At 44.4% G+C, this 14,937-nt stretch overlaps 1 protein-coding gene across 1 annotated transcript in view; it reads right to left on the bottom strand.

Moving 5' to 3' along the window:
• Positions 1–14,937, bottom strand: part of CLPX (caseinolytic mitochondrial matrix peptidase chaperone subunit X) — a 360,248-nt gene that overhangs the window by 203,054 nt on the left and 142,257 nt on the right. The window contains exon 6 of the mRNA XM_069222819.1: positions 4,988–5,029. Within this exon, the coding sequence (XP_069078920.1) occupies positions 4,988–5,029 (42 nt within the window). The remainder of the gene's footprint in view (positions 1–4,987; positions 5,030–14,937) is intronic.

Genomic DNA, 14,937 nt, shown 5'->3' with positions numbered 1-14,937 from the left:
CAGGACAAACTTTTCCAGGTGGCAGGACCTTAGCCAGAATTTTAGAGATGGCCAAAGACGTTAAGGTATCTGGTTCCCGGATTGCCCCAGAAATCCTGTCCAACTTGGCTCAAAGGGCTATTATATTCTTAGGTAATGCTAATAGTGTGATTTCAATTGAGTGCCGAAGGTCACTCCTAATAAAAATCGACCCAAAACTTGGGGATCTACCCACTTCTGAAGTGGGCACTGTAGCCCAAGGAAGTTTTTTCAGGGACCCATTTGTCCGGGAGCTGGGCAAATTTGTAAATACATTTACCTCCTTGGACAAGGCCCAGTCCTCCATTAAACGGGTCTTCATGCCTCATGTTTTCGCAGCAGCCTGACATGGTAGGGGGCACTCGACCGGTCGCATCTTTTCCCAAGCCTCCGATTGAGATGCGGATTCCAGTCGAAGACAGAGGCAAGACGCTTCCAGATTTGGAAACTTTTACCCCACAAGAAGTTATCCCCAGTGTCAGGGTTCCAGGGTTGCTCCAGAGGTCTAAGTGCCCCTGTCAATTCCCAAGGTAAGAATGCAAGACCCGGAGGGATTAAAACTCTGTGTCAGATTGACTCAATTTTTACATGCTTGGGAAAGTATCATCAGATGCATGGGTTTTACAGACTGTGAAAGGCTTTCTGATAGAATTTTATGGGACTCCTCATTTACACCCCAGAGGTCAAATCCCCGCCCTTACCTTGGGAACAAGAGCAGCTTGTGGATCAGGAAATAGTGAATTTCCTAGAAAAAGGGTGCAATAGCTCAGTCTATCTTACATCTCTCCGGTTTTCTCTGCAATCTCATTTTGCTGGAGAAGCGGGATGGTGGCCTACAGCCGGTTATCAATTTCTGAGAATTCAACAAGTGGCTTGTCTACCACCACTTCAAAATGGAGGGCATTCATCTTCTCAGAGACCTTCTTCAGGTTGGCGACTGGATGGTCCACTTAGATCTGAAGGATGCCTAACTTCTGGTTCCCATTTTTCCTGCATACAGACGTTTCCTGCAATTCAAGTAGAGGTCCCAAATCTTCTAATTCCGTCCTTTCCTTTTGCACTATCTTTCGCTCCTTGGTGTTGCACCAAGCTGCTAAAAGCAGTGATGGAACACTTAACGGCTCACGTAGCTTGTCTCGTTGCCTACCTGAACCATATCCTCCTTATGAATCAATGCCCGCTGCGACTGACTCAACATCTGCAGTGGACTATCCACCTTCTGGAATCTCTCGGTTTCATGATCAATGAGAAGAAATCCTCTCTGATCCCGACCCAGTCCGTACAATTCCTGGGATTTCTGGTGGACTCAGTCAAAGCTGCCCTAAGCCTTACGACGCAAAAAACAAAATTTGAATTGAGGAGAACCCTCTCCAAATCTCATTGCGTCACCTGGCCTGAGTTGTGGGACTCCTGTCCTTGTCCACACAGGCAAGATTTCCCAGTCCTCTCCACTATCGGGAACTACAATGTCTCAAAAGTTCCTACCTCAAGAGGGGTCTCACCTATTCCCAGTACGTTCCTCTCCCACCAGAAGCAAGAGAGGAACTGCAATGGTGGATCTCCCACATGGAAGCCTGGAACAGCCAAGCTATTTTTTGCTCCCAACCGGATTTAGTGATCGAATCAAACGCCAGCAGTTTGGGCTGGGGAGCACGCTGCTGAGATTTTTCCACAGGAGCAAGGTGGTCTTCTGCAGAGCAGGCCCTTCACATAAAATGCCTGGAACTCATGGCAGGTTCCTTCGCTCTAAAATGTTGGACGAAAGCAATGTGCAATGTTGTGTATTCCTCAAGATGGACAACGTGGAAGCAGTTCGATATGTCAATCACCTGGGCGGAACACAGTCTAAGACCCTGGCGGATCTAGATCGTTCATTCTGGGAGTACTGCCTGGCGCATCAGATCTCGGTGTTAGCAAAACACCTCCTGAGAAAGGCCAATCAAGTGGTGAATTGGCATTCCTGGCATTGGAGGGACTCCAGTCTCTGGTTGCTTCATCTGGAAGTATTCCAGCAAATACAGGAACATTGGGGCCCCTTCTCCATAGATCTCTTTGCCTCTCGTCTGGACTTACAGCTGGCCAGGTATTGCAGCTAGCGCCTGGACCCAAACCCGATGTTTACCAATGCCTTTGTCCTGGACTGGAGCAAGTAGTCAGGGTATGCATTTACCCCATTCACAATGAAAATGAGATTATCCACGAATGTCCGGAGGCAGAAGGTGGATCTGGTTGTCATAAGCTCGATTTGGAAATCTCAGGTTTGGCTTCCAGCTCTGATGTAATTTTCAAATCCCTGCTAGCCCCATTTCCGGAATCTCCAGTACAACCCGCATCACCTTGCTCGAACTGTCTCCTTGTGTCTTATGGCATTGCAGATTACATGGAACGTTAGAAAGTCCTGGGCATTTTCGCAGGAAGCAGGGTATTCCAGGATATGGGACGTGAATCAAGTTCTCAATCCGTTTAAGTAATTGCCCTCTAGTAAGTATCTATCAAGGAAACAACTAATTTCCAAGGTGGCGACTCTGTTAGGTCTTATTTCTTGCCGAAGAGTTTCAGACATGAGAACTGTGGATAGAACAGGTAGAGTATTTACCCCAGAAAAGGTTACTTTACATATCGCTCGTCAAAAGAAATGCAATTCAAAGTGAAGTCCGATTCAATGTTTCCTGATGTCCTGATATTATTTATGGTTAAGACAATAAAAGCATATGAGGCTATGACGGAGGAGCTCCATCCACCAGATGAACATCAGCTTTTGATCACTCTGACGAAACCTCACAAAGTGGTTTCTTCCCCTACCACTGTCAGATGGGCTATGCAAGAAGCGGGTACAGATGTTTCCCAATTTGGAGCTCGCTCATAGAGGGGTGGCATGGCATCTAAGGCCTTAGCTTTGGGGGAAGAGACTCAGCAGAATGGTCATCTGATTCTACTTTTAAAAGATTTTATTTCAAGCCAATCACGAACATGGCAACTCTAGTGGTGGATAACCTTTGAACTAGCCTAATCCTTGCCTCCAGGTCTTGACAGAATAAAACATTTCCAAGCTATTGTAACAGAAAGTTTAAATTCTATTAAGGACACTGAGGCAAGGATTAGCCCACCCGGTTTTTCCTATTAATGCAACATTTACCCTCACAATGAAATGCCATACAACTGCAACTGCAGTAGTATGACAACGGCTTATGGGAAATTGAATACGTTGATTTATGGCTCAATGTCTGAGATATTTACGTAATAGTAACTCTCTGCTCCTATGAATCTAAAAGGTTGATTTCTTATTCTTTCGGTTAGATTCTGGCAAACAGAAGTAATTTCAACGGACTCTGCTGTGTCGCACGAAGAAAGAGGGATATCTTTGGTGACTATTATGAGGTGGACAGTGCTCTGATTTGATTGGAAATTGTGTTTTGCAGTTTATTTGCAAGGACTCATGGGAAATGTAGTCACTTATAGTTCTTGTTAATGACTGCTGGATGTAATAAAGTGAAGACAATCAGGAACGAAGAAAAAAAAATAGAAAACCTGTAGGATCATAGCAACATGCAAAATACAATAAAAACTAATAAAACAGAGCATACTCTACACAGGCCTTCAAAACGGTGAATGTTCACAACTAAAGATGTTTCAGACTGGAATAGATTATACATTAAAAATCTTTTTGAAAGAATGGAGTTTAAAGCCAGTCACTTTATGTGCTTTATCCAAGTTTACAAACCCTAGCCTATTAGGGTAGTCCCCACCCTTTGGAAAACTATGGTGTAATAGATTTCATACTATTTACTGTGACCAGACATATACAATTATTAATTATTTTGCTAAAGACAGAATGGAACTCTATGGTACTACAGCACTGTAATAGGCTGTAATTGTCCAAAGCAATTACGCTACTTTTAAAATCTCCAAAAATTGAAAAGTACAGTTGGCCCTGATGGAACATGTATCCTATAACGTGCATGAAGATCACTGCATTAAGTGTGAGTAGCAACAGAGCTATCGTACAAGAGTAAAATTCTCTAAAGTACGTAAACATTTCACTTTGCTGTTGTGGGCAGTGGCAAGATTTTCATTTGTCACACATGACACACATCTCTCCTTTAACAATCTAAATACTTGCCACACAACATATAACCTGCAATAGCAAAATCCCTTTAACTGGTTCTCTCAAGTACTTACACCTGCATGAGCGGCTGACTAGGATCGTCAAACAAGTGTTATAACAGTTTGCACAATTGTAATACTACGATCTCAGGTTTACAATGTCATTTCCATCTATCAATAGGTGATTTCTTTTTTGTATCTATAGGATGGTATCTGTTGGCTCATTTTGCCCCAGGTGTGACAAACTAAGAGATGTTATGTATAATTGGCTTTGAACAAACAATAAGGTGACCAGTTTTCGGATTCCTGAATAAAATTCTTCTCTTCACCTTGGGGTCTTCCAAAGTCTGACCATGGACGCCAAAAAACGCTAGACTTTATATTTGTTGCAGTTCAGTAAATAATAAAACTCTCTCCGTGGCGTTTTCCCACGCAAACACTGTGCTAAGTGGAAGTGTTCGATTGAGAGGTGTGTATATGGCTATTAAAAATATATGTATTCAACTCCTCAATGCAGTGGGTGTTCTTGTTATTACTCTCTGTATCACCGAGGCTGTTTTTTTTTTTTATTAGAAATTTCAACAAAAAAACGCACACAATTTACAGTAGCTCAGAAGAACAGTCATGGTTCTTGGCTATTATAACGGTACAGTTTTACTGTTCAGTTTCCGAATTTTCATTGGTATTATTACTAGAACCAAGGCCATTTCTGTAATTGAGTTACTGTTTTATACTTCGCCACCGCTGCTTGCAGATGTGCCTACACAGTTCTACATGCATTCCGTTTTGATTCAAAACTAAGCATGCCTACCACCACCAAAGGACAGAGGCACTTCAAAAGAGGGCATCCGGAGAGACAACTTACTTGAAAATCTGTACTCATCCTCCCGTCTTCTGATCTCTAACTCTACAAAGAGAGGATGGAAACAGGATATATAAAAAGAGTATATTATTTAACTACCGAACCTCATGCCCTCTTGAAGAAAGAAGCATGTATACTTGAGCTCCTTCTTTGTACGGGGCTTCATTATTTAAAGTTTTTATTAAGTAGCTTCTTTTCGGCTCAATTGCCCAGCTTGAAATATATTTCAGGACCGGAGGCGAGGATTAGGCTGTTCTTCCTTCACTTTATTTCCTCCAGCAGCCAGCAAATCAATATAACAATTACAGTTCCCGTCAACTATTGGGGGGGGGGCGACTTGGGGGAGGGGGGGGGGGGAGAAAAAAAAATGTAAACATTTCAACCAATCAGCCTCTACGAATACCAGGCTAAGATCCCCTGCAGACACTCCTTCCTCCTCTTTTTCCGCTGCTTCAGCAGCCTATAAATGAGTATTTCAGTCTTCAATGTTTGCCTTTCGCATGCATTACAGTCTTTTGAATGTTTACGTTGCTGATTAGTTACGCTTGTCTGGCAAAAGATGCCAAGGCCTCAGGCTCTCTCATCTCCTTTGAAGCCCTCTAGGCCGGTCCCAAATGGCCGTGATCTTCCTCGGTAACGCCAATCGTGCGCTCGCCACCAAGCGCCGTTGCTCTCTCCTTATAAAAATAGACCCTAAATTGAGGGAACTGGTGACCTCGGAGGCAGGGGGAATTGCCTAAGGGGGTGCCTTCAGGGACCCATTTACCCGGGAGGAAGGGAAGTTCATAGCCATGTTCAACTCTCTCGATAAGGCTCAGTCCTCGATTAAATGGATCTTGTCCCCTCAGGTTTTCGCCAGGGTCGGTCCTGGTAGGGGGCGCTCAACTGACCACACACCTACATAAGCCCCCCACCCAACAGAGGATCGGGGGGGGGTGGGCCCAGACAGGGCATGTGGCAGGATCCTTCAAGATTTGGCAGCTTCTACCTCACCAGAAGCTACCCACGCCATCGATGATCGAGGGGCCCTTCCAGAGCAGTCAGCTCTTTAACTGCTTCCCATGGTGAGTGTACACCCATCCTTGGGGCTCCGTCTTGGGGGCAGGCTCTCTCAGTTTTTTCACATTTGGCTGCTGCTCACTTCGGATGCTTGGATCCTGGAGACAGTTAACTGCTTAGGGATCCTGGAGACAGTTAGGGGCTTCCATATAGATTTCTATGGCGTCCCCTTCCAACTGCTCAGACCCAAACCCATCTCCTTCTCCCCTTCCCAGTCCTCTCTGGTGGATGCAGAAATCAAACAGATTCTTGTCAAAGGTGCGATTGTCCAGTCATAGCCCCACCCACATGGGTTCCTCAGCAACTCTTTTCTTGGTTGACAAGCGAGATGGCGGGCGGCGCCCCATCATACATCTCAAGTAATTCAACAAGTGGTTGTTCTTCTGCCACTTCAAAATAGAAGGCATCCACTTTGTCAGAGACCTCTTGCAGAGGAACAATTGGAGGGTGCGTCTCGATCTGAAGGACGCTTAACTCGTGTTCCCCATCTCACCCCCCACCCCTGCGCCGATTCCTCCAGCTCCAATTGTCACTCCAGATCTTCGAGTTTACCACTCTGCCTTTTGGTCTATCTTCTGCTCCTTGGAGCTTCACCAAGGTTCTGAAGCCTGCGGTGGAGTACCTGCGCTCCAGAGGCATCAGAATGATAGTCTTTCTGGACGATAGTCTTATCATGAGCCAATGCCCCAGAATCCTGACCTCTCAGTTCCAACTGATGGACTCCATACTGGAGTCGCTCAGCTTTGTCATCAACTAGCAGAAATCAGCTCTTTCCCAGTCACATTGCCTACAGTTCCTAGGGTTTGCAAGCCTCCCAGAGCCTCACAATCCGCAAGCTCTACAAAAATCAGACAAGCTCAAACAAACACTCTCCAAACCTACCACATCTCTCAGGCAGATAGCCTGGGTGGTGGGCCTCAACCTCCTCCATCTAGGCCATCTTTCCGGGCCTGTTGCATTACAGAGCCCTTCAGCGACTTAAAACTTCTCCTCTACACAGAGGCCTGACCTATTCTCAGTCAATTCCCCTATAGGAGGAGGCTCAGGAGCAGCTCTGGTGGTGGCTAGCCCACATGGAGGCCTGGAATGGGAAGGTCATTTTTTGGTTCTAAGCTGGACCTGATAATAGTCTGACGCCAGAGACTCCGGTTCGGGGGTAGTGGGGTATTTCTCCACAGGCGGAAAATGGTCCTCCACGGAGCAATCCCTTCACATCAACTGCCTTGAACTGATGTCAGGGTTGTTTGTGCTCCAGTGCTGGACCAAGGACAAAGCTCAGTGGTGTGCCCTACTCAAAATGGACAACTTAACAGCTCTCCGTTATATCAATCACTAGGGGAGGGGGGGGGGCTTAAAGGAGTAGGGGGGAACACTTGAAAACGTTATCCGACCTGGCCAAGGGCTTCTTGACGTTTTGCTTGGAACATCAGATCTTGCTAATGGCAGGACATTTGCCGGGAAAGTCCGGTCATGAGGCCGATTAGCAGTCAAGCCATCTTCACGATGCAAGTCTTTGCCAGCTGGGCCCTTCGGTGTTTCAGACTTTGCAGTCCAGGTGGGGCCCCCCTTTTCGATTGATCTCTTTGCGTCCCATCTTGACCATCAGCTGCACAGGTATTACAGTTGGAGGCTGGATCCCAATGCGTAGGTGACGGATGCATTTCTGCACGACTGGAATTCAGAGCGCGGGTATGCATTTCCCCTCTTTGCAATGATCATTAGGGTATCCAGTTGGGTCCGGAGGCAGCAGACTGACCTGGTGCTCATCACCCCGATTTGGAGATCTCAAGTCTGGTTTCCAGTTCTGATGGAACTTACCTAGAATTCTCCCATCCTTCTTTCCCAGTTTCAGGATCTGCTGAAGGATTCCCTGGGAAACCCTCATCACCTGGTCGTAGCTGGCTCTCTACATCTCATGTAATGGAGGATTACCGGCAACAATGGCAAGTCCCAGGCCTATTGCAAGAAGCTGCCCGGCTACTCTCCAGAGCCTGCGCGGACAGCACAAATAAACAATACCGCTCCGCTTTGTCTTGATGGTTAGGTTGGTGTGTTCAATGATATCTGGATTCCGTAGGGACCGACGTTGTGAATATTCTTAACCTCCTTAAGAATATTCTCACCTCCTTGACTTTGGAAGGTAGGGCTTATAGAACTATCAATTCCTTTCGCTTGGCTATCTAAGCGGGCCACTTTCCAGTGGATGGCCACTCCTGTAGGAGAACATCCCCTAGTTAGTAAGTTGCTTTGGGGTATTCGCCTCTCTCTTCCTCCAGAATCGTGGTATTCTACTTTGTGAATAAAGTCCTTCTCCTGTTCAAATCCTGGCTTTCCAATAAATATCTTTTTTGGAAACAGATGTCCGCTAAACTGGCAATGCTGCCATGTCTGGTCTCTTGCCGTAGAGTTTTGTATGGCAGAGCCCTGGATATCACAGGAATGGTCTTTACTTCAGATAGAGTGACCTTCCATATATCCAGGAGGATGAAATCTAATCTAACTCCTGTGTAATTTCATATCCTACTTTTCCAGGGGCTCCTTAGTTGAGCCTGATGAGGGCCATCAAGGCATATGAAGTGATAACATAAGAGCTGCGTCCCTATGGAGAACGACAACTTGTCATGGCTCTAACAAAACCACATAAGGCGGTATCCTCTCCCACCATCGCAAGATGGGTCAAATGGGCCATGCAAAAGGCCGACATAGATACAAAGAAGTTTTGGCCACATTCCATTGGGGGGAGGGGAGTTGGGGGGGGCGGGCATGGCTTCCAAGGCCTTCTCACTGGGAGCATAACTTGAGGACATCCTCAATGCAGCGGACTGGTCTTCAGACTCCACTTTCAAGCACTTCTATTTCAAGCCAATCCACAATATTGCTTCCATGGTAGTGGACAATCTTTAAACCAACCTAATCCTTGCCTCCGGTCCTGAGATAGAATGAAAAATTTCCTAACTATCGTAACGGAAAGTTTCAATTCTATTAAAGGACACAAAGGCGAGGACTAGTCCTTCCTCAGTTCTCTCTTGCCTGTCCCACCCTATGGAGGACTGTCTAAACTTATCTTGGAAGAAGTCCATTCCTTCGTATTGGTGTGCAAGTACTCAATTTTGGTTTATGATGACAAATTATTGGGATTGATTTGGGACACTACTGTGTTTTCTATTACGTTGCTATTTATTGCTTGGTAACTGTGCACATATATTTTGGGCTACAGATTATTACACAATTATTTAATCGTGTTTGTTGGGTTCAGTACCTACGAAAAATCTACAGAATCAATGGCTGTGTGTGCAGGAAGAAAGAGGTGGAAGGAGTGCAGCAGGGGATCTTAGCCTGGCATTCGTGCAGGCTGACTGGTTGAACTGTTAACTCTTTTTCCCCAAATGGTTGATGGTAAATGTAGTAGTTATATTGATTTGATGATGGCTGCTTGAGGAAATGAAGTGAAGGAAGAACAGTCTAATCCTCGCCTCCGAGTCCTTAACAGAATTGAAACTTTCCATTACGGTAGCTAGGACATTTTTCATCTTTGTCTTTATTTTGGCTCACGCCATAGCCAACCTGTGAATGGTCAAATGCCCAAAAAAATAAAAATAATAATAAACAGTAGTTACATCGCAGTAACTGAGCAGCAGATGGAGCTAAGAACCATAAAAACAAACTATGCTTGAAACACTACAGAACATCTGTACATTTTGTCAAGTGGCTGGATGAGAATAACATTTTCAAAATAAGTGGGAGTTACCACAATAATATAACCCTAGTGAGTTCAACAAAGCTTTCTTCAGAATATCCATTAGTGAAATGTAGTATGGCAGGAGAAGCAACTGTCACATTGTTTTTTAATTAGCAACGCCAACTTTCAAACGATCACTAAAAGTAAATTGAGGCGAGAATAAGAACAGATAGACCCATCGCGCCTGTCCAAGCAAATCTGCAAATTCATTTCTGCTTACTATTTAAATTTTAAACAAAGGCCTTACGCTTACTGAATTTCATGCATTCCTAGAGTTTTTATTTTTCTATATGCTTTGCAATTTGATTAATGCACTAGGTGACCCAACTACTTGCTAAGAGGTTGTTGTTCACATTCACTAATTTTACTTCTGAAAGAAAACATTGCTATATTCCTAATGAAACTCCAAATTCTCTCCCCTTCCTCCCTCTCTCCAGATGATTATGCTTGCTCATTCTAGGAATGCTCTTTTAAAGAACGAGGATTACCCTTTGTACCCAGAAAGTATCCAAAGGGTAATCAGGTTTTTACTTTCCTCGCATTAAAGTAGGTTTAAGCTGAGTTTTCTTCTCAAAGCACTTCAATATGTCACACCTTTCACTATTCTGCTAACAAATATAACCTAAACGCTTATTTTTATCAGCAACCTCCATGCTAGATCAAATTGTCCACTACAATACTGAGAATAAACCAGTAACCTAAACCAGTTACACCACTAGAATATACAAGAAACACTTGGCAAAATGCATGCCTAAATAAGGGCCTATTGGTGAATAACTCTGGGACTCTGTGCTAAACGTTACATTACAGTAACTCATATCTGCATGCCGATTCAATCAATATATATCTTTATTCGGTTGCATTTAAAACCATAAAAGCAGGCACTCCAATTAATCACAGACGTATTTTACTTTTTTTGGCAACAGAAAAAGTTTTAGACTTTACAGTGATAATTAAAGAGTGCTATACACGTTTAGCATATACAATAGTCTGTGTGAAGTGAAAAAGACTTGGCTGAAAAATACTAGTTCAGAAGCAGTGAAAAAATTCATCTTCTGTGCATTAATTGTTTATTTAAATCCTATAGAAATTCAAATCAATTATCTTTCCAAAATAATGATTACAATACTGAAAACTGTAATCCAACCGTTAGGGAATACAATTATCCTTAAAGTTGAATACTTTATCTATCTTCCACACATTAAAATCATTAAATGTCACGTTAGAAAAAGTGCATTATGGGTGAGTATTCTATCTTTTGACAACATAATAGTAAATGTTAGAAGGATTCAATATTAATGTCACAAAGTATACACAGCCACCGTTCAAGATAGCCTTTGCTAAGCACCCACAACCATTAACATACCAGAAAAAGTTACATATTTACTTCTATAGATCCATTAGGTAGCTTGCAAAGAAGACAATATTCAAAGTACCAATAAGCTCTCGTGCTTCAGAATGCTTAAGATCAGCACACCTAAATATATGGAACAAATAGTAAAGACTAAATATGGTCATCAGCAAGGACCAAGAATTGCCCATCCGCAAAGTGGAGTCACTTTTCAGCTTTCAATGAATTCTGGGCACTATTGAATGGACCACTTGCACATAAATATGCCTCTACCTAAAGATGTGTAAGAGCTAAAGTAGCAAAAAAAAAAAAAAAAAAAAAAAAAGTGATGTTTGAACTTGTTCACTAATGCAATCAAGCTAAAAGCAAACATTTTATGATTTATAACTTTTAGAACTTTGCATCACTATTTTTTCAAAACTATAAAAAATACTTGAAGCCAAATAATTTTAAGTTAAGGTCCTTTCAGTTTGTTTTTCCAAGATAATAACCATCTCCATTTAATTACTTGTAACTCTAGTTTTTTCTCACAGTAATTTCCTTCGAGTTTACAAGCAAGAGATTATTATTTCCTATGTGCGGGATCTCGGAAATCATTTTAGAAAGAGAAAATATTTTCCTGTTTTGAATTAATTTCTAAAGAAAATGGAAAGCCTCCTGTTTTTTTTTTTAAATAATGCAGGGAATTTAATTGAGTTACCGTAAGTACATTCGACCTCCAATATCACTAGAAATGCTTCTAACGGAAACAAACAAAGCAGGGATAGACACAAATATACATAAGATTTCAAATGAGTGGAGTCGGACATTGCTTTCTAAGCGTTCCCGGTAGCACAATGTACCAATTCGTAGAGCACAGTTAACTGTTTGAAAGGCAGGTCCACTTTTAGGCCTATCTGTCCTCTTGGTGAGGGGTGGGATGGAGGGCACTAGACACCATGGAATAATTTTTTGAAGGAGAGCGACTCCTTTTGGGGGAGGGTTATATTTTTTATGCCGACCCCTAAAGCTCACTAAACACCAGGGATTATGTTTGGAGGGGGAGTGACCTCTGGGACAAGGGTCGCCCCCCCCCCCCCCTCGGATGCCGTAGTGTTTTGGATTTTGGTCTTTTCTGAGTGGCTGGGCCTTAGGGTGGGTGGTAACACTTCAGCCACATAGGAATAAAGTTATGTAAGTGGTGGGGGGAATCTGCTTCTGGGGTAAGGTTTACTTCGATATGGTGGTATCATTTTTTTGCCTTTGTCAAGCCTCCTTTCAGGGGATTATCAGTGCGTTTTGATTGATATTTTGTTGCCATTTTTATTTGTGTTTTAATTTTCTTTTTTATTGTAAAACCAATCGGCTTGTTGGTGAATCCTGTTGGCGGGTGCAGCTTTGGCACATCTGTAGTTTGTGGAGCTGTGGTTGGTAAGCAACTTATTCTGTGATCTTTTCATCAAATTTGTATCCTTGGCCTGTTGAACAAGTTACTTACTTTTGGTAATGAATTATCTGGCAAAGACATATTCTAGTTGCAGGAGATCATTCTAGGAAGTCCTGCAGGACAGAACGGCCAAAATAGCTGTCCCTGCAGACCTGCCTGTCCAGGCAGTAGTGCTTGGTGAACGTGTGCAGGGATGCCCACGTTGCTACGTGGCAGATTTTCAGAACTGGAACCCTGCGTGCTAACGCAGTGGTTGCAGCTGTTGTTCTGGTAGAGTGAGCACGCAAACCCTCAGGGGGCTGTTTCTTAGTCTATTAGTAGCACAGTTTGATGCAGAGAACAACCCAGCTAGAGATGGTTCTCTTCTGCCCGTCCTTTCTCCGCACCTACATACCTACATAACCCACAAAGAGTTGATCGTCCACCCATAAGTCTTTGGTACAATTGAGGTAGAAAGCCAAGGCTCTTTTTGGATCCAGACAGTGGAGTCTCTCCTCCTCAAGAGAAGGATGTGGGGGCGGATAAAAAGTAGGGAAGGTGATGGATTGGCCTACATAAAACACATGACCACTTTAGGGAGGAAAGAGGCCCTAGTATGAAGCACCGCTGTTAGGATAAATAGATGAAGGAGCCAAAGAGGACGATTATGAAGAGGCACAAAAGGAGCACAAATGAGGAAATGAATGAGCAAATTAAAATCCCACTAGGGCATTATGAACAGGGTAGGTGGGAATATGTGGGTAAGACTTTTAAGAAATCATGCAACAGTGGGAGATTTAACAAGGAGGATTGATCAGGAAGTATGAGGAAAGCAGAGATTGCAGACAGATAACCCTTAAGAGTGCCCAAAGCATAACTCTGCTCGGCAAGAGAGAGAACAAACAAGAGGACCTCAGTCAGAAACGGTTTTGTTGGTACACCAGGCCTTAAATTTATGCCAACAACAGACATACCGCTTTGGTGGAGGGACGCCTGGCTGCCAAGATAACATCACAAACTTCAGGTGGTAGGTCCAAAGCTGTCAACTGCTGCTGCTCAATCTCCACGCAAGAAGACGGAGACTTAACAGGTTTGGGTGGAGAACCCTCCCCTGCTGGTGCGACAGGAGATTGTCCCGAAGCAGTCTGAGTGGAGGATACTTGGACATGCTCAGAAGCTCAGGATACCATACTCTCTGTGTCCGGTCCGGAGCAACAAGAATTACTTGGGCCCAGTCATTCTTGACCTTCTTGAGAACTCTGGGCAGAAGTGATACTGGTGGAAAGGCGTATAGGAGGCTTGAGTTCCACTTGAGACAAAAAGCGTCGCTGAGTGAGTGCTGCCTTAGAAACTCCAACGCGCAAAACAGCTGACATTGCACGTTCTCTGAAGAGACGAATAGTTCTAACCATGCCTCCCACCACCACTGAAAGAGACATTGCGCCTCCTCCGGATGGAGACACCATTCATGATCAACCATGCATTGATGGCTGAGTCCGTCCGCTCTGACGTTCAGAGAGCCTGTCAGATGTTGAACTACCAGGGATATGCCCTGACGTTCCAGCCAATGTCCAGAGACACAGGACTTCTTGACATAGGGTCCACGACCCCACCCCGTCCTGCTTGTTGCAGTACCACATGGCTGTGGTGTTGTTCGTTAACAGCTGCATCACTTTCCCTTTTAGAGAGGGAAAGAATGCTTTCAATGCAAGTCCGATTGCCCTGAGCTCCAGAAGGCTGATGTGGAGCCCGGACTCCACCAGACGCATCTGATCTACGCCTCTCCCATGTGGCCACCCCATCCCGGGAGTGACGCATCGGTCACCACTCTCTGATCTGGTTGGGTAAGGAATCTGCCTCTGACCCAATCTCTGTTTGTTAGCCACCACCGCAGATATTGCGCAGTTCCCTCTGAGATCTAGACGATATTGGAGAGAATCCCCTGATGCTGCGCCCACTGAAATTTCAGGTCACACTGCAGAGCCCACATATGCCATATGGCATGTGTGATCAGCAGGATGCAGGAGGCCATGATGCCCAGAAGCCTCGGAGTCATTCTCACCGAAACCCAGGATAGAGGCTTTAACATCAGTATCATAGCCTTTATATCCTGAACTCATCACTCAGGAGGATAAGCCTGAAACTACACTGTGTCCAGAACAGCTCCGATGAAAGGGAGCATCTGAGAGGGAGTCAGGTGTGACTTCGGCACATTTATAGAGCACCCTAGCGGATGCAGGAGGTCCGCCGTAGTCTGGAGGTGGGCGCAACAGCCTGGGGCGAGCCTGCATTCCACAGCCAGTTGTTGAGGTAAGGGATGACTGTAACCTCTAGCTGGCGCAGGTGAACTGCAACCACCGCCATCACTTTAGTGAACACTTGAGGGGCGCTGGTAAGGC

This window comes from Pleurodeles waltl, chromosome 3_1 (assembly GCF_031143425.1).
Source record: "Pleurodeles waltl isolate 20211129_DDA chromosome 3_1, aPleWal1.hap1.20221129, whole genome shotgun sequence".
Classification (NCBI taxonomy): Eukaryota; Metazoa; Chordata; class Amphibia; order Caudata; family Salamandridae; genus Pleurodeles; species Pleurodeles waltl.
The sequence above is the reverse complement of the archived record's forward strand: the minus strand, read 5'-3'. Positions and strand labels throughout refer to the sequence as shown.